At 40.5% G+C, this 26,671-nt stretch overlaps 1 protein-coding gene across 2 annotated transcripts in view; it reads right to left on the bottom strand.

Annotated features, from left to right (window-relative positions):
• Window positions 1–26,671, bottom strand: part of LOC147692371 (cytochrome P450 2G1-like) — a 615,414-nt gene that overhangs the window by 378,463 nt on the left and 210,280 nt on the right. For both annotated transcript variants that reach the window (XM_086938596.1, XM_086938597.1), the window contains one exon: window positions 25,856–26,016. In XM_086938596.1, the coding sequence (XP_086794722.1) occupies window positions 25,856–26,016 (161 nt within the window). The remainder of the gene's footprint in view (window positions 1–25,855; window positions 26,017–26,671) is intronic.

Here is a 26,671-nt window from a genome sequence, read left to right as displayed (position 1 = left end):
CTGCGTTGTCGCGTAATGCGTCATATGACGCGCCGCGTTAGCGCACCCGGAAGTGCTCCGGTGCGCGAGGCGCAGCTTCCCGGAAACGATCCAGAGCGCGGCGTGCAGCGCGTAACGAAGCATAACAGGTCATGTGACTTGTTAATAAAACTTTTCATTGGTTCATTTTACTTTAGTTATTCTAATGATGAAAGGCTTGGTAATATGACCTAAAAATAACACTTTTCATTGCTTTCGAACATTTTTTTTCCCAAATCATGAAAGCCCCACCTTTATTTTTCTCACTCTGACTTGTAAAGCAAAGGACCCAGATGCATTTACAGTTTATCACTAACAATGTGCCAGGCTAATGTATTTTCCCGGGAAATTTACAACTGTCCTGCAAGTAAAATATTCCTTTTTCGAGAAAAAGGGCGTTTCTTCGTCCCATGAGGGAGCCGTTGAGCAAAAGAGGCTCGGCCTGCTGTCTTAGCCGCTGATAGGCATGAATATCGGATTCTTATCGATCACTTTATGTTGCAGGAGTGGAAAAAACAACAGCCCTTGACCATTTATCTTTACTGCGTTCCTGCGTATTATACCTTTTAATCGTCATGTAATCGGGCTGCTTTATTTCACTTGCCTTTTACTCATTCGAAAACAGTGGCTATTATTCAAAACTATACCAAAAAAGGTAGTACTACCATGTTTATTTGAAAAACCTTTATTGTGAAAATGTCAGTATACAAATACGGGCCTATAACCACGTGGGCCGGCCATGGTGTCGAGCTCAGTTCATGTCACTAGTTTCGTATTTCTCATGAGGGGTTGTTCTTAATGTTTCTATTTTAGCGAGGTCAAAAAGAGATCCCATTAGTGGCCTACTGATTTTGCTTGATTCCTTTTGTTTTTTTAAACGATTTTTCACTATCTGCAAAGACTAAACAGAGTACTGCCACTCTGTGCTTGTTTGTAAATAGAGAATGAACCAAAGAGAACCAATTCTAAAACAGTAAATGCTTGGATAATAATCAATGAAATGGAGAGAGAAGCAGGCACGACGGATTACAACGGGGGCAAAGGCCTGCGTTACCTACCCTTCACTATCTGCAAAGAGAGAATACCCCTAAAAGAAAAGAGGAGGGGGGAGGGGCAGCATTCAAAGCACATCAGCGTGCATAAACACAAAAATGTTTTTATCTATCACGTACTTGACATTTTAAAGCTTTTCATATTTGCTATTAAAACACCATTGAAATTCACTGAAAAAACCATAGGTTATAGACCATATATAGTTAGGAATTAGCATTTACAAATCCTTGAAAATTCACTGAAAAAAACATTGGTTATAGACCATATATAGTTAGGGATTAGCATTTACAAAACCTTAATTTACTCGCACAAAACCATTGAAATTCGCATATATAGTTAGTTGCACTAACTATATATCGCGCACCCGCAATCCACTGCTGATGATGTCACATATTACATCATTCATGACATGGTCAGTGACATCACTGATGACATCACTGATGACATCTCAAATGACATCACTGATGACATCACTGATGACAACATCTAGTGACTGTATGTTTCTGTAAAGTTAAAATTTGTCTTACATATTGAAGAATGAGTGGATGTATAAGTGTCTGGATGAAGGATTTAGTAGGTGCATGATTGACTGTATGAGTGAGTGATTAAATGTGTCTCACTGAGTGCATGGGTTAGTGACTAAACTGTCTTAATTTGTGCATTATTATGTCTGTTGTTCTGTAAACTGCTGCATGTTTAAATCAGTAGCTATATGAGTAACTATATGGGTTATTGATTGGTTGCCCAAGTATTTGTATGGGAGACTGAGTATGTGTGTGGGTGGCTGGGAGGTGTATGACTCTGTGCATAGATGTGTGAGTAGTTGATTCACTAGATGTATGGGTTCAAAAGTGCATGTGGAAACAGCTGTATGGGCGGTTGACTGTGTGCATGACTGTATTGGTGAGTGAATGGATATCTCAGTGCTACATGTCAAAGTAAGTACATATGTAAAACACAGTACATGTGAGAGTTGAATATATAAATAACTGTGCATAAGAGCCAGTGAATGTGTGAGTGGCTGTATGGATCATTGTGAACATGTATCAGGGATTGTGTAAGAGAGTAAATATGTGTTAGAATATGTTTGAATTAGTAAGGTGTGTATAACTGTATAGTTGAGGAAATGGAGGAGTGATTGATTCTTTTCATGACTGACTAGATGTATGAGTAACTCCATGGATGAGTGACAATCTGTGAGTGTCTGTTTACACTGATTGTATCTAAGGTTATATTAGAGTCTGAAGAGGTTCATCGTATTATCACATGAATGATATTATCAGTGATGTGATCAGTAATGTCAAATGAGATGTCATCAGTGATGTCATCAGTGATGTCATTTGAGATGTCATCAGTGATGTCATCAGTGATGTCATTTGAGATGTCATCAGTGATGTCATTTGAGATGTCAACAGTGATGTCACTGACCATGTCATGAATGATGTAATATGTGACATCATCAGCAGTGGATTGCGGGTGCGCGATATATAGTTAGTGCAACTAACTATATATGCGAATTTCAATGGTTTTGTGCGAGTAAATTAAGGTTTTGTAAATGCTAATCCCTAACTATGTATGGTCTATAACCAATGTTTTTTTCAGTAAGATTTCAAGGTTTTGTAAATGCTAATTCCTAACTATATATCGTCTATAACCTATGGTTTTTGCAGTGAATATATATATACACACACACACACACACACACACACACACACACACACACACACATATATCAATAACATAAAATATTTAAAAACAAACCATTAAAATTAACACCTGCTCTGCTTGGCATTTTCCCAAAACCCCTATGCTAAGTCTTTTTTGGGATAATTGGTGTAGTTTGGTCTCACCCCCTGAAACATTTTATCCACTTAAGGCATCCACAACACATTTGAGTGCTTTTCTTCCAACATCTTGAGGATTCTAAAGTTACTGAGACCTTGTGGATTCCCTTGGAGAAGACCCATAATTTAGCCAAAATACAGCTACATTTTGGTTGTTTTTAACAAAAATGGGAAAAAAATGCTGCAGAAGTAGAGTCTATTTTGTCCCTCCAAATGCTATAAACAAAGGGGTTGTGGTACTGAAATCACCATCTTCTCAGCTTTTAGAAACAGGCAGACTTTTGTTTGAAAACCAAAATGTTTTGCACAGTTTTGGCTTTTGCTATTTTTTGTGCTTTCAACCGCTTTCCAGTTAGTGGTAGAAATGGGTATAAAAGCAATACTGGATCCCAGAAAGCTACTCATTTCTGAAAACTGGACAAAAGTCTGAATTCAGCAAGCAAGGGGCCATTTGTGTAGATCCTTTAAGGTTTTATTATAGAAACTAACAGTTGAAATTTCAAAATATTGAAATTGAGTTGAAAAAACATCAATTTTTGGAAACGTTTTCAACTGTAACTTCTTCTGATTATGACAGATTTTTAAAAGCAATATACCATTACATCTTCTTGGTCCTTTTGTTTGTGGGGATATATAGGAATTGTAGGTTCACCAAGATTCGGAGTAACCCTGAGCCAAAAACCCAGCTGCGTCTTGCAATGGTTTTACATTGTGTACCGGGTATATAATAATTCATTTGGTAAAATATAAAGAGTGAAAAATAGGTACCAAGATACCTATATATTTCCAAAATTGAAAAAAAATATAGAGTTTAGAAGTAGTGGGTATTTGAACATCTCCAAAGTTATGGGTACCCATACGAGCATGTGAATTTGAGGTCCTTTTTCTAAATGACTTCTTTTTTACAAATTGTCTTAAATTTGGAAGGCAGAAATGCAAAGAAGGGGGAGAATTTCAAAAACGTCATGCAATGAAGTGTAGCCCCCAGCAAAGTTATGCTGAGTTGCATGACAGGGAGAGAGCAGGAGAGTGCCATATCTTCAGCGATATGACTCTCTCTTATCTTTCCCTTGCACTGATTTCAGATGCCATGCTCCATGCACACACCTTAGCGCCGCAGCGCTAGGGTGTGTGCATGAGTGTAGCAAAGGTATTGTACAGGAAGAGTACTTTTCCTGTACAAAATACGTTTCTAGCCATGATGCAAATCTTTTCCCACTTTGCATATGTGTTGCTACAATGCAGCACGCAAGGAAAGTCATAATAGCTTAGAGAAATGAAAGCATTTCTCCGTTTAGCGCCTCCTTTGAAGGAGAGTTTACCTTTGGAGCAAAACCATGTTTACAAATTTTTGTAAATATGGTTTTTCTTCAAAAGGCATGGGTGGCTGCATGGGAGCGCCCATCTACCACCCAAGTAATGTGCCCTCAGTGAAAAGTAACGCAAAGTAGAGCTTTGCGCTACTTTGGGCAACTTAGAGGGTGATTTTCAATATCATAGCAAAAAAACAAATTTGGGTTGGACCCTAAACCAGCGAAAAAGGTTTGAAAATCTCCCCCAAAGTCCATTGGTAATAACATTTGTTCGACTATTCTCTGTTTCCCATAGTCTCCCGATAAAAATCATACCTCACCTCTGTGGGTAGGCATAGTGCCCATGACAGGAAACGGCTCAAAACGCACCGTGAACACACCACATTTTTACAATGAAGAAATACTCTTTTTTTGCAAAGTGCCTAGCTGTCGTTTTTTAACCCTAGCTCTGTCGGCACCAAGGGAAACCTATCAAACCTATACATTTTTAAAAACTAGACACCCAGAGGAAACCAGGATGGGGTGACTTGTGTGGCTCTAACCAGGTTCTGTTACCCAGAATCGTTTGAAAACCTCAAACTTTGTCAAAAAACTACATTTGTCTCACATTTATGTGATGCAAAGTTCTGGAATCTTCGAGGAGGCACTAACTTACACCCACCCAGTATTCACCAAAGTCTCTTGATAGAATTTTACCGCACTTATGTGGGCAGGCCAAGTACCCATGACAGAAAGCCACCCTAAATGCAACGTGGGCACAACATATTTTTCCAGTGAAAACTGACTGTTTTTTTCGCAATGTGCCTAGATGTGTAATTTGGACCCTAGCTCTACTGGCACCAAAGGAAACCTAGCAAACCTATACTATACATTTGTGAAAACTAGACATCCAGGGAAATCCAGAATGGGGTGACTTGTGTGACTCTCACTAGGTTCTGTTACCCAAAATCCTTTGTAAACCTCAAACTTTGTAAAACAAAAAACAGATTTTCCTCACATTTCTGTGATGGAAAGTTCTAGAATCTGTGGAGAGCCACAGTCTTCTAGCCACCCAGTGTTCCCCAAAGCCTTCTTACTAAAATGGTACCTTATTTTAGTGGGTAGGCTTAGTACCCGCGATAGGAAATGGCCCAAAATACAACATGGACACATCACATTTTTCCATTGAAAACTGACCTTTTTTCTCAATGTGCCTAGTTGTGGATTTTGGACTCTAGCTTTGCTGGTACCTAAGGAATCCTGGAAAACCTATACATTTTTAAAAACTAAACATCAAGGGAAATCCAGGATGGGTTTACTTGTCTGGTTCTCACCGGCTTCTCATACCCAGAATCTCTTGCCTCAAACTTTGTAAAAAAAAACACATTTTCCTCACATTTCTGTGATGGAAAATTCTAGAATCTGCGTGCATCCACAAACTTTCGCACACCCATCATTACCCAAAATCTCCAGAAAATATTTGTACCTCACTTGAGTGGGTAGGCCTAGTGCCCGTTACAAGCAACGTTCCAAAACACAAGTGGACACATCACATTTTTCCACTGAAAACTGACCCTTTTTTCATGGTGCATAGCTGATTACCTTGGAGCCTAACTAAGCCGGCACCTAAGGAAACCCAGCAACCCTATACATATTTTCAGACTAAACACCCAGGGGAATTCTGAATTTGGTAACTTGTGTGGCTCTCACTAGGTTCTGTTACCCAGAAACCCTTGCAAATCTCAAACTTTGTAAAAAAAACACATTTCCCTCACATTTCTGTGATGGCTAGTTCAGGAATCCTTGGGGAGCCACAAACTTCCAGTCACCAAGCATTCCCCAAAGTCTCCCAATAAAAATGGTACCTCACTTGAGTGGGTAGGCCTAGAACTCGGGACAGGATACGCCCAAAAAGCAACGTGAACACATTAAATTTTTTGGTGAAAACTGAACATTTTTTTTCACAATGTGCCTAGCTGTGGATTTTGGAACACAGCTCTGCTGGCACCTAAGGAAAACTAGCAAACCTATACATTTTTTAAACTGGACATTCAGGGAAATGTAGGATGAGGTGACTTGTGTGGCTCTCACCAGGTTCTGTTACCTAAAATCCCTTTCAAACCTATAACTTTGTAAAACAAAACACGTTTTCCTTACATTTTTGTGATGGGAAGTACTAGAATCTGCAGGGAGCCACAAAGTTGAACCCACCCAAAATTCCCCAAAGTTTTATGATAAAAAGTAGTACCCACTTGTGTGGGTAGGCCCAGAACCTGTGACAGGACATGGGCCAAAACTCAACATGGACTCATCACGTTTTTCCAGTGAAAACGGACCCTTTTTTCGTAATGTGCGTAGCTGTTGATTTTGGACCGTATCTATTCCGGCACCTAAGGAAACCTAAAAAACCTCTACATTTGTGAAAACTAGAGTTCCAGGGGAAACCAGGATGGGGTGACTTGTGTGGCTCTCACCAGGTTCTGTTACCCAGAATCCCTTGCAAACGACGTAAAAAAAAAGTACTTTTCCTCACATTTCTGTGATAGAAATTTCTGGAATGTGGGTTAATCCACAAACTTCCACTCACCCAGCATTCCCCAAAGTCTCTTGATAAAAATGGTACCTCACTTGTGTGAGTAGGCCTAGGTCCCGTGACTGGGATTGGCCCAAAACATACTTTAGAGACCTCAAAAGTATTGATTACAAAAGACATGGTTTTCTGAGCCAGTCACCTGCTTTTTTGATCTCGGGCTTGGTGGTCACCTAGGAAAATGTACCAATCTCAGACATTTCCAAAAACTAGACATCTGGAGGAGTCCAGGGAGGTGTGAATTGCAAGGGATTCTTTAACGTTTTCCTACACAGAATCTCTTGCAAACCTCAAATTTAGCTGCAGAAATCACATTTTCTCACATTTCTTTGTGGGAAAGTTGCAGGATCAACGGTCTGATGCATTTTCCAACCACTCAGTGGTTGGAGTGCCGGAGACCCAAGGGTGATCCGGGGTGGGACTCTAAGAATTGTCAGGAGACGAAAAGGGCACTACTGAAAGCCGTCAAACTTGGGGGACCTGAATTGATTCGTGTTGCTAGGAAGAGGTATAAGCACTCTATTAGTGATGCAAAGAAAGAGTGGGAGGAACAGTTCTGGTGTGACCTGAAGGAAGCTAGTGCAGGGAGGGACTCTAGGGGCTTCTGGGATCTAGTAAGGGCTAGGAACAGGCCCGCTGATACCCTCATAAAATGTAACATCTCTGAGGAGACATGGTTTAATCACTTCTCTCTCCTTTACACTACCAATCTGGTTGTAAGGCAGGGGCCAATTAAGTTACCATCATTGGGCCCCACCGGGATGAGCGAAGATCTTTCCTTTACAGCTGAGGTGGAGAATGTGATAAAATCCCTAGTTCCAAACAAAGCAGCAGGTCCAGATGGGCTACCGGGAGATTTGCTCCGCCTCAATCTGAAAGAATGGGGGAGGCTCCTTTCATCTTTGCTTAATGCTTCCTACCACGGTGCGGCAATCCCGGACTCTTGGAGGGGAGCTGAGGTCGTCCCGATCTTCAAAAAGGGGGGTCGGGATGACCCAGCTAACTATCGTCCCATAAGCTTAATCGACTCTACCCAGAAGGTTGCAGGAAAGGTAGTTCTTGGGAGAGTGCTTCAGTGGGCCGATGACAATAAAATCCTCTCTGACTTCCAAGCAGGCTTTAGGTCAGGCACCGGGACTATTGAGCATCATTTAGATTGCTGCTCATTTATTGGAAGGTGGTCGTATTAGGCAAAGGCAGTCTTTATCTCGCTTTTATCGACCTAAAGACTGCCTTTGACCTGGTGCCCCGGGATCGCCTGTGGGAGGTAATGTCTGACTTGGGGATGCCCGCATATATATTGTCTTTAGTGGTGAAGCTCCATACACGAAACTTTGCGCAGGTGAGGTGGGGTAAGCAGGGTCAGAAGACTGCTAGAATGCCAGTGAATAGGGGCGTCCGCCAGGGATGTGTTCTTGCCCCCACTCTGTTCTCATTGTATGTGAACGGAGTGGTGGAGCACCTTTTGAAAAACCCATCTGATGCACCATCCCTGGCGGGCAAGAGAATACCAACTCTCCTATTCGCTGACGACACCCTGCTGATCTCTAAATCCCCAGTGGGTTTACAGAGCCTCCTGGATAGTTTCCAGTCTTTCTGCACAAGTAGGGGGTTTAAAATTAACATTGATAAGACAAAATATGTGGTACTAAACCCCCCTAAAAAGCTTGGACGGCCTCCTGTACTAAATCAGGTGCCCCTGGAAAGGGTCAAGGAATTTGATTATTTAGGCATCCGGCTAACTGACACTATGCGGTGGAACTCTCATCTTCAGAAGATGTTGCTAAGCCACAAAAGGGTTGTGGGGGCTCTCCTTAAAGAACAGCGCTCGTCCTCTTTCAAACCCATTGCCCCTGTGATAGATATATATAAGGCGAGAGGTGTTAGTGCAGCGCTATATGGGGCGGAACTCTGGGGAACCCATAATATTGATCAGCTGTCTTGTTCCCAGAATAAATTCTTGAAGAACCTGATGGCTCTCCCTCTAAGTACCCCGACGTTACCCTTGCTGCTCGATATGGGATGCCGCTCAATTAAAGACCAGACAAAGCTTCGTCCCTTACGTTCTGGGCCCGTTTGTGGAGTGTTCCCGAACTTGCCAGTTATGCGGAAGGTTTGTTGGAAGTACTGTTGATGCCTGGTTGGTCCAAAATTAGGTGGCTTAGGGATGTTAAATTCCTGCTTGGGGAGTTGGGGCTCGGGGAAGCTTGGCTTATTAGATCTGCCCCCCCCTAAATCTGTCCTTAAGAATATCTATTGGAGCTGGGTATCGAATAAGAGTAGCACCGACCCCAAACAATGTAGAGCAACCACTGAGTTCCTTAGGTTCAAGGACGTGGCCTTCCGAGAACCCTACCTTGACATAATTTTAAAATCTATAGATAGGGCTTTGTATTTTAAATTTAGAATAGGCATGCTCCCAGTGGGTGAATTGACTGCACGCTGGAAAATCCCGGCCCAAACATCACCTTTTTGCCTATTTTGTACATCTAGGGTCGAGTCTGTTGCCCACTTCCTATTTGAATGTCCCGCCTATAAATCTCCGAGATCTAGGTGGCTAAAATCATTGTGTAAGGAGTTGGGCACCAGACACCACATAGCCGCACTGGGAATTTTGAAGTCGGACACCCGGCCTTTGTTTGTGTGCGGTATGTCAACATTTTTAAGATGGGCTTGGTCGATTTGATCTAAAAGGCTTAATGAAATTGTTTAATTATGGTCAGTTTAGCTAGACCTTCTTAAGTATTTTACTGATGTCATGTGCACTATTTTATCTAACTTGCGGATGCATTTTATATGTTCTGGTTTTTAATTTGTTGTGCTATGTAATGCTTTTAAAGATATGTTTTATCAAAATAAAGCCTATTTACTGACTGACGGAAAACCACTCAGTGTTCTCCCAGGTCTACCGATAAAAATGTTACCTTACTTTTGTGGGTGGGCCTAGTACCCGTGGCAAGGAAGGGTCCAGTTGTGGGGACATCAAACTTATCTATATCAAAACCACCTGGTTTTGCAAGGGGAGCCACCTGCGTTTTTGGTCCTGGGCTCAACGTCCTTTAAGGAAAACATACCAAACCCAGGCATTTCTGAAAACTAGACAACCGGGGAAGTTTAGAGAGGTATGGCTGTGCTGGATCCCCCAATGTTTTCCTACTCAGAATCCCCTGCAAATCTCAAATTTAGCAGAAAAAAATCACATTTTTCCCACATATCTGTGTGGGAAAGTTGGGGGATCACCGGGTTAACACCATTTTAGTACCACCCTGTATTCCTCCAGATCTACAGATAAAAATGGTACCATACATGTGTGGGTGGACACAGCACCTGTGACAGGCAAGCTCCTAAAACATATTGTGGAGACATACAAATTATCTATTAGAAAACAACCTGGTTTGGCAGGGGAGCACATGTGTTTTTGGTCGTGGGCTCAGCGCCCATTTAGGGAAGCCCACAAAACCCAGACATTTCTGCAAACAAGGCACCTGGAGAGTCCAGGGATGTGTTGCTTGTGTGGATCCCCCAACCTTTTACTACCCAGATTACCCTGCAAACCTCACATATAGCTGAGGAAACACATTACAGTTTTTCTCACATTTCTTTGTGGGAAAGTTGTGGGATCAACGAGCAGACACAAATTTTGTACCACCCAGCATTATCCCAGGACTCCCAATAAAAATGGTACCTAAGTTGTGTGGGTGGGCAAAGTACTCGTGGCAGGGCACAGCCCAAAACATATTGTGGAGACGTCAAAATTATCTTTCACAAAACTACCTGGTTTTACAAGGGGGGCACCTCCGTTTTTGGTTCGGGGCTCAGCGGCCATCTGGTGAAACCTACTAAACCCACACATTTCTGAAAACTAGATACCCCGGAGAGTCCTTAGAGGTGTGACTTTCATGGATTCTCCAATGTTTTCCTACCTAGAATCCCCTGCAAACCTCAAATTTAGCTGAAAAAATAAATACATTTTCACATTTCTGCATGGGAAAGTTGTGGGATCACCGGTCTGAGATAAATTTCCTACCACCCAGTGTACCCCCAGGGCTCCCGATAAAAATGGCACCTCACTTGTGTGGGTGGGTCAAGTAAATGCGGCAGGGAAGGGCCCAAAATGTCTACTGTGGAGACATCAGAATTATCTATCACAAAATTAGCTGGTTTCGTAAAGAGGTCACCTGCTTTTTGGTCCCGGGCTCAGTGGCCATCGGGGGAAACATACCAAACCCACACATTTCTGAAAATGAGACACCCATGGAAGTTTAAGGGGGATGTGAAATCGCCCAAAGTTTTCCTACCTAGAATCCCCTGCAGACCTCAAATTTGGCAGAAAAATCAAATTTCCCTCTCATTTCTGTGTGGAAATGTTGTGGGATCACTGGGCTGATACAAATGTTGTACCAATCTGTGTTCCCCCAAATCTCCTGAAAAAAATGGTACCTCAGGTGTGTGGGCGTGGCAAGCACCTGCGACAGGCAATCTCAGAAAATGAGGGGAGCACATGTGTTTTTGGTCCTGGGCTCGGCAGCCATCTAGGGAAGCCTACGAAAACCAGATATTTCTGAACACTAAACACTCAGGGGAGTCCAGGGATGTGTGGCTTGGTTGGATCCCCCAACGGTTTCCTACCCTGAATCCCCTGCAAACCTCAAATGTAGCTAATCACACTGTTCTCACATTTCTGTGTGGGAAAGTTGTGGGATCACCGCGCTGACACAAATTTCCTACCACCCAGTGTCATCCCAGGTCTCTCAATGAAAATGGTACCTCACTTCTGTGGGTGGACCAAGTGAGGTACCATTTTTATCAGGAGACCTATGGAAATGCGGAGTGGTAGGACATTTTTGTCAGCCGTGTGATCCCACCACTTTCCCACCCTGAAATGTGTCATTTCCTGTCACAGGCTCTAGGCCTACACACAAAAGTGAGGTATCATTTTTATCGGGAGACTTTGGGGAATATTGGGTTGGTGGAAGGTTCTTGCTCCTATTAAATTGTAGAACTTTCCATTATATCAATGTGAGGAAAATTTGTTTTTATTACCAAGGTTTGAGGTTTGCTGGATGTTCTGGGTAACAGAACCTCATGCGAGCTACACAAGTCACCCCAAACAGGATTCCCCGGTAAGTCTAGTTTAAAAAAATGTACAGGCTTGATAGGTTTCCCTCAGTGATGACTGTGCTAGAGCTCAAAATCCACATCTGGGCCCTTTGCAAAAAAAGGATCAGTTTTTTGTGAAAAAATGTGATCTGTCCATGTTGCATTTTGGGTAATTCCCTGTCACAGGCACTAAACCTTTAACTTAAGTGAGGTACTCTTTTTATTGGGAGACTTAGGGGAATGCTGGGTGGGTGGAAGTTTGTGTATCTATGCAGATTCCAGAACTTTCCATCACAGAAATGTAAGGAAAATGGGTTTGAGGTTTGCAAGGGATTCTGGGTAATAGCACCTGGTGAGAGGCACACAAGTCATCCCATCCTATATTCCCCTTGTTGTTTAGGTTTATAAAATGGACCCCAACTTATAAAAGAATAATCTCTGGTGTCTAGTGGGCTTTCTGCCCCCCACGGGGGCAGATCAGGGCTACTGCCCTCATCTGCCACCTTTGGGGGCAGAAGCAATGTGGCATTATTGGTGGGGGTTGGGGACATTGGCATGCCCATTCTGGTCAGTCCCTACCCCTGAACTTTGAACAAAAATATGCTCTGGGGCCTAGTGAACTGTTGCCACATATGCCTCCCGGGGGGGCAGAAAGACTGTATAAAATGTTCTTGGGGTTGGGGCATTGGCTTGCCCATTTTGGGCAGCCCCTACCCCAACGAACAAAAAAAATAAATCCCTGGTGCCTAGTGGTATTTATGCCCCCGGGGGGCAGATTAGGGGCTACTTCCCCCATCTGCCTCTCGGGTGGACAGAAAGACTTTTGCATTTATTGGGGGAAAGGGTGGTCAGCCCCCACCCTTGGCCTATAACAAAATATTTCCTGGGGTCTAGGGTGATGTCTACCCCCGGGGGGCAGAACGACTGATTATGCCATATTTCAATGGGGTAGCAAAGGCCCTTGCCCAAGGGGCCGCTCCCCCATCCCCTGTGCCTAGTGGGTGGATCCCACGAGCACCAAAACATTGAAACTTAAACAATGTAATGACGACAGAGCGTCATGCACTCAATTGTCATTACGTTGGGGGAATAAAAGGCCACCTCCTGCGGTCCAAAAAAAATGAAAATCCCTCTGCTGTTTGCCACAGAGGGATTTAGTGTGCCTGTGCACATGACAGAATGGTTCCGGCATGAGCATAGGAGCACTGGTGCTCATGACGTAACCATTCTGTCATGAGCACTGAAAGGGTTAAAATAAAAAAGTGAATTTTTTTTCCCAATTTAATAAAGATATATTACACATTCAAAACACTAATAATTATAACCATTATAATTTTATATGAGCAAACAGATAATATAAATTGTATCAATATAAAAAGAAATTATAAAATGTTACATTTAATACATTGACTATTCCCACTACAATTTGTACAAAAGTAGGCAAAGTGTAGTATTAAGGATGTACAAAATGTACTATTCCCACTTCACACAACACAACAGTGGAAAAACTGTTACATCACACAGGGGTGCAATTTATTATTTCACTATTCAAATTCCAGTCAGTGCAACAGAGGGAAAAGTGTTGGATTGTGAAGGGGTAAAATGTACTATTACAACTCTAATAACTTCAACGGGAGGGAAATTCTTGGATTATGGACTGGTGAGATTACTATTCCCACTCCAGTCACTTTAACAATAGGAAAACTGTTGGATTGCTGATGAGTAAAATTCACTATTCCCACGCCAGTCTGAGCAACAGTAAGGAAAGTGTCAAATTACAGAGAGGTAACATTTATTATTCCAACTCCAATAAGTGCAACTATAGAGAAAGTGTTGGATTGCTGAGGGGTAAAACCTACTCTTCCCACTCCAATGAGTGCAACAGTAGGGAAAGTGTTGGATTGCATAAGGTTAACATTTTCTATTCCCACTCCAGTCAGTGCAACATTAGAAACAAACACATTTTCTTCAACAGAGTGAAATCATTTTAAAAACATAGTAAACAAATAAAAATATGAATATGTAAAACATATAAATATATATTTTATATTAAAAGAAATACACTTTACAATGTTAAATACATATCATACAGAACTTCAGATATTATCATAATGAAAATACAAACATATTTTTCATTTCAATCAATACTTTTATTTATAAATTATTTATAAAAAAAAAATATTTAAGAATTCGTTTTTTTTAGTTACTTCCCACCTTATATCCCGACAAAACTCACAACCTGCACCTACAACACAACTCTAGAAAATTAGTTATTTATACTATTAACATAAATATTTTTCAATAAACTAATTATCACTAATTGGAAATGGTGACTTAATTATAATTAATTTACTTTCCACAATATACCCTCCACAAAACACACATGCTCCTAAAGTTTGACTTAACAAAAAATGTATTACACAAATGACATAAATATTTATTAATTTAATAATTAACATCAATTACAAAATTAATTTACTTCCCACCCTATACCCCAACAAAACCCCTAAACCACACCTAAAATGTGAAAAAACTAAATGTAATTGCTCAATTAACATGATTATTATCAATGAAATAATAATTATTAAATAAAAATGAAATATTAATTACTTATAAATAATTTGCTTTCCGCCCTGTGCCCCTATAAACCCTTACAACCTGCCCCTAAAATTTTAAATAAAAGAATAATTACAACATTAACGTAATTAATGATCAGTTAAATCATTTATATTAATTAACTATGAATTATTCATTAATTTGAACTAATTTATTTTCCACCTTGTACCCCTATAAACCCCACACCCAAATTAAAATTAAAATAAAAAAAAAATCATTGTAAAATTAAGACATTTGATTTTCACCTAAATAGTAAATAATAACTAACAGATAATTAATAATTAATAAGAATGAATTTACTTCCCACCCCCTACCCGTTTAAACCCCACAATCCACACCTAAGATTACAAAAACAATTATCTATACAATTAACATAACTAATTATCAAATAAATAAATATTATAGATTCACAACTAATTATTAATTAATTAAAATCAAATTATGTCCCACCACATAAACCCTATACACCTTAGAGTCCACACCAACAATTTAAATTGGAAAAAAAATTGCACAATTAGCATAACTCTTTATCAATTAAATAAATATTATTAATTGAAAACGAATTATGAACTTATAATTAAATTACTGCCCACCCTGTACCTCTATGAACTCACAGCCCGCTACAGGACTTAAAATAACAAAAATATATTAAATTAAATGTAATTATTATTATTATTATTCCAATCTTTATTTCGGCCGTTGGCCATAAAAGATAAACAATAAAACATATACAATCACAGTAAATCAACACACTTAAACAATATAAAACATTGGAGTTACATGTTGCTAAAAATGCCTTAAAAACTATGCATCTTAAAATGAAGAGGGAGCCTGCGTTTTTAAAATACGGTTGCGGGTGTGCCAGACATTAGTGAGATATTTTGCCAGTGCAAACACAGTTGGGCCTGTAACATCAGATTTTAAAATCCTATACATTGGGGTATATTCCCTACAACCCATGTTTCTAATCAGTGGAAGGAGCCAGTATTTCCTCGCAACCTTGTAAGCTGGGCAAAAGAGGGCCACGTGTAAATCAGTTTCCTCCGCGGCATCACAGGCCGGACACTGCTTGGTGGTGGAAGGTGATGACCAGGAGCTGGTAAAAGATCGAAAGGGCAATGTGCCGTATCTCCATTGGAGAAACAGCTTCCTGGCCAGCACAGGGGAAATGGCATCTAAAACCCCCTCAAACCTGTATAAGTCCTTACTTTGTGCAAATACAGAGGATAGTGACCCTTCACCCTGGCTATCTAGGGCACTAGCTAGTTTTTGTTCATGGTATGCATTGGCGAGGGATCTCTTAGAAATGTTTAGTGCAGCATTAGCAGGATCAGTCCATAGGTCAGAGAACCCCATTTCCATACAAGTGTTTTGGATGTATTTTATCCAGGGGATCCGAAGCGCTCTCAGGTGGGTCAATAGTTCCATCAATTCCGCCCTATAGGCTGTAAGATCGTTGCTACTCCACAGCCTACGCCAGAAGGCTATGGGTCTCAAACCTATTTCATCGGCTATTGGTCGTAGACCCAGATCTAACCTCATGGGGAGGAGCGGGGTGCTGGGCGGAAGTGCGACTATCTGTCTGATGAAATTATTCTCCGTTAAGTTAAATGTAATAACTACAACAAATTTAACAACTATAGTAAAAATCATAAACAATATTTATATAAAAAATGTGCATCATATACATTTAAAATATATAATGAAATACATAACAATAGTTCAAAAACATTATTACAAACAAATAAATTTTTGTAAACTATATTAATGACTTTGATATTTTCAAAATCACAATTACTTACCTTAAAATCGATATTCTTAACAGTGATATTCTTGCAAACAATATTTTCATATCATGATATGTTGGACACAATATTTTAGTTGAATGTTATTTTAATTTCAATATTTTTTCTGATCACCGACACCAAGCCTTGTTGGGATCCCAGTTTTTACCTGGGTATTCCCCCATGTGCAATGATGAATTTCTGGTCCCACCCTCCTGAACACGTTTTTGGGGGCGTGAAGAAGACTAATTTTCGTTTTTCCCTTTTTGATCAACACCTTTCCTTTGGTTGGGCTTTATGGCCTCTTTTGGTCTCCCCCACAAGTGATAATGTTGATCACCCTTGTTTTGACCCACTGGTCTGGCTACTTCTCCAACTCTAGGGGAGAAAGTGGCCCTAGGTCTAATAGATGTTGATGTACTCCCCATTGTAACAATTACTCAAAAAATGTTCTTTCATGATTACCTTGTAAAGCCCTTCATAGTCCTTGACATTGTTAACTGTTAACCAACCATATAGTGTTTTTACTAAAAAGTAAACAAATCCACCCAGGACTGCTCTGGGTTTTTCAAGTCTCTCTGCATATTATTCTTTATTCTTCAGTAGTGAGTCCAAAGATCTTCATCATGGTACTCTTCATTAGGTCAGAAGATTGAGCATCTTTTTCTGGTAATGTCAAGAGTCTATCCCTGCATTTCTCAGAGAAACGTTCCCACAAGAAAGCCCAGTTTTTTGTCATCACCTCTGACAAGTTATGGACGATCTTTTTGGAGAGTTTTGAGTCATGAGAACCTCCACCCTTCCTAATTACTTGTATGCTGCTACAAGAGATAGGTCCTAGGCCCATCTCTTGTCTTTGTTTTTCTAGTTCTAGGAGCTGAGCCTATACTTTTAGCCTCCTGGTAAATCTTTCCAGCATGAGGTCCTTATGTGAGGGGGTTTTAGCTGGGTTTGAGGGAAGTGACACCTGTCCTTCCTCAATTTCATTCTCATTGGTATTATCTTCAACTTGAGACTGGTCACCAGTTCTAGGAGATATCTCTCAAACTGGGCTACCGGTTCTCTGAGATAATCCTTTTTAGGGCTTTGTCTGGTTTGATTCCATTGCTCAGGTTAATATAAGGGGTCAGGTTGAACTCCTGAACCTGGCTATCAGAATCAGACATTATTTAACTTAACCAAGGTACTAGCAATACATTTTGGAAATTTGGAGAAAAACAAACAGTTGACAATTAGACGATATAAAGGCATCTTTTAGATGTATTAATGTGGTCACTTAGGGCCTGATTTGGACGTCAGGCTGAAAGCCATCTGGGAGTATGTCGGAGGCTGTCCGCCAGACATCGAGGGTTTCCCTCCGACCACTGTGTTATGATGACAGGGGACAGAGGGAAAACAGCAAGGGGGTTCCGCTTCTCTTCCATCGGGCTCACAGAGCCTGCCAAAAGAGGAGCAGAATTGTAATCCTTTAAGTGACAGTGGAGCCAGCCTCAGCTCCACCGTCGGGATTATAATTTTGGGTTCTAACAGCCTTTCGATGTCAGCCTTTCTGACATGGAAAGGCTGTCAGAAAGAGAATTTGGCTGGCCTTAGCAGGGCCCCCTTCCTCACTGACCCTCCACAATGTGGCCTGGGGGCACCCATGGCTCCCCTAAACATGCCTGCACCATATGGCAGGCTCTGCACTGTGCCTGCCACACAGTGTAGGGATGTTCACAAACATCAATTATTCAATGGAAGCTTGTGCTGCAGGCCTCCTCCGCCTGCAGTAGAAGCTTCAATTGAAAAATTGATATTTGGGATCAATCCTAATCCTGAAGTCTTAAACACTGACCCAAGGTCAGGTGGTTCCACACTGCTACAATATCGACATCGAATGAGACCCTTTTTGTCAAAGTGGTCCAGCAAATGCAAAGTTGTGTACCCACCTATGCCACTAATGTAGTAAACCCCATCTCTGTAAAGCATACTAAAATGGAGTACAATGTGTACAGAGTGCAAGAGTTCCTCAAAGGGCTGGCAGAGGTTAAAGTAGATAATACTAACTCACTTTTTGTGGTAGTGTGGGCGAGTAGTTAGGATTATCAGAGGGTAGTATTACTCATTTGTTGAACTCACAGAGGCAATAAATAAGACACATGCCCTAGAATAAATCTGAGACCAATTTGAAAAAATAACATTGATTTTTATATATTTTTTAAGGACATAAATAGAGATCTAGGATAAACACTTTCAGTGTTATGAATTTTCAAAGTTGGATAAACATATCACTTCTATGTGCAATTACGCACATTTGGAAACAGTGGGGAAAAAGCAGAAATATGCATAGAAATTCAGGCAATGCTTTCACAAAGTTCACCTTCTGGTTTTAGGACGAGATTGGGGCCAGGTTCAAACTTCCAGGAGGAGACATTCGGGAGTATCCCAGATTGGCTGGGAGCAGGGTGCTGAAGTCTTGAGAGCTGGTGTGAAAAGTGCCATTTAAAATATCACTGCACAGAGGCACTTACGGGTTAGGCTGGTGGGTTTTCTTAGATGGAGGAGGTAGTAAGTAGCTGGCAAACCGCACTTCTTGGGATCGTTGCCTGTGGTGTTCAGGTAAGTAATTCCTTCACTTCAAGGGAGGTTCACAGTGATTTCAGGAAGTCTGATTATGCTCCTGGGTTCTTGAAATCCACACAAGGCTCAAGACAACACCTCAGCTGTAGTGATTGTCAAGTCCTTGTAGTAGTTGGCAGGGTTTGGCTCATTTTTCTTTGGCAGCCGTGCTTCAGTTCTATTGCTGCCTCTCTTCTTTGACCTTTTCTTCTTTGTTCCAGTGAATCTGGTGTTCATGTCTCGGGATCCACCTAACTACTGAATTTAGGGGCTTTCCAAGGGGAGGCAGGTAGTAGCCAATGGGCTAATTACCTTTAGGGTGTCTATACCTGCTAGAGACCACTTCCTCTGGGATGAGACACTACCCTAGCCTTGATTGGAGTTTCTCTCACCATCTCAAGATGGTAGAATTTCAGGGGAGGGGTTCACCTGCCAGTCCCACTAAGAGAGTGGTGGAGGCTAAGTAGGGACCCTCCTTCTCATCTAAATAATTTTCATACCTTCCCTCTGACCAAAAATGGAGCAGAAAAGGGGGGTTTGCCTTCCCCACTATCTGAAGGTTCCTGGGTTGGATTTCAAAGGTGTATTCCCCCAGTAGTACCCAAGTAAATTTCAAATGCATCAAATGACTTCCTCAATTTGTTGGTGGTTCTCCTGGTGTTTCAAAGAATTTTCGAGGTGGATTTACTGACTGCATCATGCCATTGTCTTAAAGGAAGCTGTTCCACAACTTCCTACCAGCAAACGAGCAAGTGGGTATATCACTGACACTATTGTTATGCTGATAATATGCAAAATGTAAGGGTTAAATGTAGAACACTGTTGCACAACAATGTATCCAACTTCTGCAAATTTGAATCACAATGAAAGACCAGCATAAGAAGTAAACGTGGCACCAATTTTCAAATTTACTTCTACTTATGGTGAAGAGAAATTACTGGAATAATAGGTCAAGCCACAAATGTTTGTTTCCAAATTTCAAATTGCTGCTGTTACTGTGAACTAGTTGATCTCTGTCCAAAATGGCCACCAATTACGAAAAGGATGATCTCAATTCAAATTGGCTGTCAATAATTTCAATGTGCCTTCAAATGATGATCCCATTTCAAAATGGCTGCCACAATCATGCTCAACCGATGGCATTAGCAAGCAGCTCCTCTCACGTTAAATGCCTGCTAGCTAAACTTGGGCTGAAAGGCATCCAGCTCTGCTCTCACCATCTGCTCTATAATCCCGCAATAGCAACGTCATTGCTCTGCTTAGCCAAACCTCCTCCAGTTATACGTGGGATGCAATGCTTTAGATCCATCAAAGACAGCTCTCCTCTCCTCCCACTTGTCACCAAAGTGAAGCATGTACTAACTCATCTCACAGTAAATGGCATACCTCAATGTATTTTATAACAACATTGACTGCCATCAGTGTACCTATACATGGGCAGATTGTACTGGTGTCAAAAGATCAGTAAATTGCCTTAAAACACGCTCCTTGTTGCTAAAGTAACAGAGTGTAATAGTATGAAAATGAGGGATAGGATCCAGCAACGTAGCTATCATCTGCTTGCTGGATCCAAATAAACCCTTTTAAGACCACTTCACACCTGTTCATATCTTGATTTCCATGCCCCACAGTCTTAGGATCAAGAAAGCCTTTTCATTGATCTGCCGGTACAGTTGGCCTTCCATACTGGGCTTTCTACTAATCATCTGATACTTCCCTTGATAGCTAAGAAAGGGAAAAAAGCCATTCCAGATGACAGCAGGACACACAAATACATGCAAGTGATAATCTTGTGTGAAAGGGTATAGTATAACGTATCCAGGCGGAAGTAGTACATGTATAAAGTCTGAGAAGCCGCTCTTTCTTAAATGAATAAGCTGCTAAGAAGATAAACATCAGTTTTCAGTTTATCACAAGTCAACTGGCATACAGAGCATGAAAACGTCAAGCTGTTGAGGCAAGAGGCAGGGGTTTAAGATCACAGCTTCGACAAGCACCAGTGTGCATCTTTCCCCTGAAAATATTTTCTTCAAAAGACTAGAGTTCAAAGCCTTGTGCCTAGTCCTGACGCACCTCATGATCTACACCAGTGGTATGTCAAGGATCTCCAATACTTACTAGCCTTCCAGCAGACCGTTTTCAGTATTCCTGATCCTTCATGCACTTGTCATACCATGTACATTAGATGTGATGGCAGATTTCCAGGAATATTAGGACAATGCCATCTTTAATGCTTATCCCAGATTCAAAATGAACATCTTAAGGGTCCAGAAGTGCTTACATCACATAGTAAGCTTTCACCAAAGTGCACGTATGCCTGCTCAGGCAGGGTTGAGGTTCCTTGCACTTCTATTTAAAGTATATAATTCCTAAATTTCAATGTTTATGTAGGAAAAATGAAACTTTCACTAGCCATAATAAATGGTCATTTATGATGACACTGCATTTTCAACTATGTTGCTATATTATTATTGTCATTGTGTCATTGATAATGTGGTTGTCCATGTGGTTATACATTTCCTAAACACTATAATGAAAATGTTACGGTTGAATACTTTATTGATAGCAACTACCTAACAAAATGGTAAAACATGAAATTCAATATTTCATTCTAATAACTCATTGCAAACCTTAGAGCAAACTTCTAACTCCACAAACATACGATACACAATGTCAAACAACTTTTCATAAACAAAACACACTACTTACTATATAAGTAGCATAAAGAATACTTAAACATTTAGCACAATTTCAACAAGATCAACACAAAACCACCACACACTGCAAAATAACATCAAAAATTTGTATATTTACAAACTTCTAATAACATATTACATTTCTGAAATGTGAAATGTAATCATTTAAAGACATATGCATAGATTCAAAGTTTAAAATCAGAAAAGCATATGAAAATGATGTGTGTCAATAAGTGAGTATTATCTTAAAGTGACATGTATAGATTATTTTTAACCAACAACAAAAGCTCAGATCCATAAAACTAAAAGTCGCCTACACATTCTGAAAACACTTCAACAATGTTACATACATTCACAAAATGCAAAGCAGTGAATTTCAAGTTTATTAGCAGCCTAGTGGGTTTGCAGAGGTCTTGCCGACAACCTTCACCATTTTTAGACTTGCCAGCCTTCCTGTGAGGGATCTCTGTGTTTCTCTGCCCTACCTGCGGATGACTTTCACAGTTTTAGAAATGCCAGCCTTCCTGTCAGGCATCTCTGTATTTGATGTGCATGTACCAGTACAGCATACACATTTTCATTGCTATTTAATGCTGAAGAGACCACCCTGTTAAAATAGGTTGTTCAGCATACTAATTTGCTTTGCAACAAAAAACACTGAAACAGAGGTTGTTGGTTCAGCCAAAACTAGAAATTTCCTTCATGCACACAATTGTTCTCCTTGTATATCTGGGATATTTGAACATTTTCTTTCTTGGTAATGCCATATCCTAAATGTTGGTGCCCGGAAAACAAGCAGTAATGTCAGTCCACCCCAAATAGGCCTGGGTAACCTCCACTCCTATTTGACAGTCCAGTGGTAGACCACCAGGTCAAGATTTTCTAATGGCAGATCTGGATGAGGGTCCGCCATTTGAAACCACATCTAAACAGAGTGGGAAATCAGAAGTTTGGTGGCATAAGGGAATCACCAGTGTTTGGCAGTACTCCCACTCTGCTAGACTATACATAACACTAAGACATGTTGCCAGCAGACATAAAGCATTCCACAAATCCATTCAACCAGACTACAGCTACTATACCACAATGCAACCCACATTTGGACACTCCTAAGAATACTAGTCAGACTTTTAATGAAACCTTTTACAATTTATGATCAGAATTATAATTTGAAAAAAACTGCATTCCCATTTCAAAGGATGTTTTCCCCAAGTTTGGCAGGTGACCTATTACCTGTCAGGGTGCAGAGATTATTACTGTTACCTCCTTGACTAGATTACCGCCTACCATATTTAAAGATTTATGCCGGCTGTACAGAGATTTCAGTGCTTTCAAAGGAGACTTCACCAAGGGACTCCTCCGAAGGAAGTGAAAGTTTGCTGAGAGGCTGACATGTTTCATGTGACAACTCAGGGAAAGGCTCAGGGGACAGTCGGCATACCTGTTGACATTTTTAATTATAATATAGAGCTATGGGGACCACTATAAACACATATGCTAGTGGCTTGCTGTGCGATCGGACTCATTGGATCTTGCTCAGTTTCCACCATGGTACCCATTTTAAAAAAAGGAGATAAACAATATCTGGCATGCTATCGCTCTATCTCACTGCTGGATTCCTTGGACAAAGTGGCAGGTCATATAGTCCTTAATTGGCTCCCACAATGGGCTGAGGATAATAATGTTTTATCAGACCTTCAATTTGGTTTTAGGGAGGGGATGGGCACAATAGAACAGGGTCTTAATTTAACCATCCTTATGGTAAAATATACAAAGGCGAGAAAGGGAAAGCTGTACCTGGCCTTTGTTGACCTTACAGCCGCATTTGATTGTGTACGTCATGGAAAATTATGGAGTATTTAAGCGGCAATGGGGATGGAGGCTTCTCTATTTCATTTATGAAGGGAGCTCTATATAAATGCTGGAGCTCGGTGTGGTTTGGGCCTAAAGTAGAGTGTATAGCGTCGTTCCAAGTGGAGAGGGGGGTTAAGCAAGGCTGTGTTCTGGCACCTTTACTATTTACACTAAATACCAATGGTTTGCAGCAATCCATATTGGAAGGGTGTCGGGACTTACCTCAGTTATCAAAACGCCCAATGTCTGCCCTACTCTATGCGGACGATGCCGTAATTATGGCCCGGACACCGATGAGACTACAACGGGCTCTTGATAGTTATAATGAGTTTATGAAAAATTTAGGCTTGAGAATAAACACTACTAAAACTTTTATAATGATTTGCGGGACAGGTGGCAGGAAGCAGAGGGACATTTAAATAGAAAGCAAAAAGGTGGAAACCACTATAACATACCCCTACTTAGGAATTTTAATTGATCATAAGGGCTCATGGTGTCAGGCAATTAAGGCTAGGAAATTGCTTCTTATGGTAACAAGAACAGCATTGGTGAATTTCTTCAAAAAAGCTAGGAAAAAGACCTCCAGTAGAGTTGACCCATATCTACCAAGTCAAGTGCATTAGCACGGCCATCTATGGCGCTGGGATATGGGGATACTGCGACGTAAATAAAATCCAGAAGGTGGATTTTTAAGGTATTTATTGGCAGTCCCACGCTGTCCATCAACCTATATTTGCCATACCGAGTTGGGGCTACCATACATTACAGACATAATAAAGGTGCAACCAGTTCTGTTATGGCACCGGATCTGGCCCTCAATAAAAACCACATTGAATCGTAATATATTAAGTGATAGTCTTAAACTAGAGGATGCATTAGAAATCAGGTGGTTAACCACTTGGACGCTAAGGGACTTAGACTCATATAATGAGATTTCCTTTGAAATGAATGGGCAGTGCATGACAAGTTACCCTTGTCATTAGCATCCAAGTGGTTAAAGTACATACAAGTTTTTATGTCCGACTTGGGCCAGCCAGAATATTACCATAAATATTCGAAGTGCTCCTTCTCTAGAAAGGCTTTAAAAAAACAATGCATGACCCATATGGAGGCAAATAGATTTGCCATTGATGCATAATGGCCGTTGGTTCGAACCAACCAAATGATGCGGTCCACCATTGGCATGCAACCATATTTAACACATACATTTAGTGGATACATTAGATTTGTCCTTACACATCTCAGAATTTATGTATTTCATCGCTTGGTAAGCTTTACGACCATAAATGATTGGTCTGAAATCTTACCAAACTGCCCCTGTGATGGAGTCTCCCCGCAAACATCAATCCATGTAGTCCTGTTCTGTAAATGTTATTTGGAACAGAGGAGGAGGTGGATCAAACTTATACTGAAATTATGGGGATTGAGGCAATGTCACCCGGCCTATCTTGCATTGCAGCTTTTAGATAATGACTGTATTGTGAGACACATTGCCCTATTCTCTTGAAGCACATGATCAAATGTAGGAAACATCTATGAATTCCAGCCCAATTTAAAGTATGCGGCTAGGCCTTAGTTTTTAACCTCATGGCTGCTTCTGACGGTCAACAGCTGTTGTGTGCACTACATTTGTAGTGCTGCGCACGTCCGTTGGCCATCCCGGCCCCGCCTGCTCAATAGAACATTCCTCACTGGCGCGTAACGTTCTAAGCAGTTAAGGGGTTAACCAATTTTTGACTTTTAAATGCTGTGTCAACTTTTAAACTAATTTTTCTTAAATATTGTATAATAATGTGTTATATAATTGCAAAACTGTGCTTTTATGGTTTTTCTGTGTGCTAAATTGAAAACCAAATAAAGCAAAATTCTGATTCTGATTCTGACAACTCAGTAAAAGTTTTTTCACAAACAAACTCCCAAAGCAGGAGTTCATTTAGAAAAAACAAAATACTAATGACAGTGACACCAAATGAGTTTTTTCCTCCTAGAGTGTGGGTGTCATTTTTATTTTTTTCTGTTCAGGATCACCAGCTTTCCCTAGTGATCCAGAATAGTAAAAAATAAATCAGAACATTTGCTCTAAATATGGTGTGCAGTCTGATGTACTTATACCGTTAGCCTCAAAGTTTTGGGTCATAGGTAAAGGGTTTCTGCACATCACAGAGTGAACAAACCATCAGTCTGGCAGTTCGGGTACCCCAACACATTTGTGGAGGAGTAAAACTAAAAATCAGGCCCAATGGTATTAAGAATGAAACAATGGGACATGCTATAGCAACCTTCATTTGTGACGGTGTCTCTTTATTGAATCTTCAAAATTCTCCAGTACAATTTTGGTCAAGGGTGAACTTAGAGTTTTCAAATGCAATATGGGAAACAAAATAAAATGGAAAACGACAACATGATGTACCTGTCCCCAAACAGAGCTAATAAGTTTGGTGCTTTCATTTATCAGGTTAAGTAGAGTGACAAAGGCTTGGTCTTCATAGTCAAAACGATTTCCAAACATAATCGAACAGGTCACATTGGAGACTCCATAGGTGAGGAAAAGGGTTGGGTCAAAGGGTGATTCTAGGAGGAAAATGAAATATTGTTATTTTCTTTATTGAGAGAATTTATTTTAAAATTATATACTTAAATCACACAGGATCATAACAAGTAAACACAAATGGGTTCATATATTGAAAATGTATTAGCCAACAATGTTCTGCAAAACATGATATCCACATATACAGAAAATTAGAGGCTATAAGATCTGCCATTGGAATTGCACCCTCTCATTTTGAACATTGGCAGCAAAGTAATTAGGCACTCTCAAAAAGATATAACCACTACAATTCCAGCTGAAGTTTGAATCTCTCACTATGCCTCAGAGTTTGATAAATAACTGCATGAAGTGTATGATGAAGTAATTCAATTAAGACCATGTCAAAGAACACTGATATGAATATTACATAATCTTTCCAGGAATACGAAAACTTCAGAGTTCTCAAAGGACCTATCAAAACGTATATGATTTCAGCAGGTATCATATTAGAACAACAACACACTGGAACCAAAATGTATACAGCCCCATTATTATGAATTATTTCAAGGTTGGTGGTCCACCATTCTCTTAATAAATCATGGCTCTTTATCCAATCCATGCAATACACGTTTGCTTATTCTCTTTTACAAGAAAGGCCAATTGTCAGATCCAACTTCCTATAGATCTATTAGTTTCCTA

Source organism: Lissotriton vulgaris, chromosome 9 (genome assembly GCF_964263255.1).
Source record: "Lissotriton vulgaris chromosome 9, aLisVul1.2, whole genome shotgun sequence".
Classification (NCBI taxonomy): domain Eukaryota; kingdom Metazoa; phylum Chordata; class Amphibia; order Caudata; family Salamandridae; genus Lissotriton; species Lissotriton vulgaris.
The sequence above is the reverse complement of the archived record's forward strand: the minus strand, read 5'-3'. Positions and strand labels throughout refer to the sequence as shown.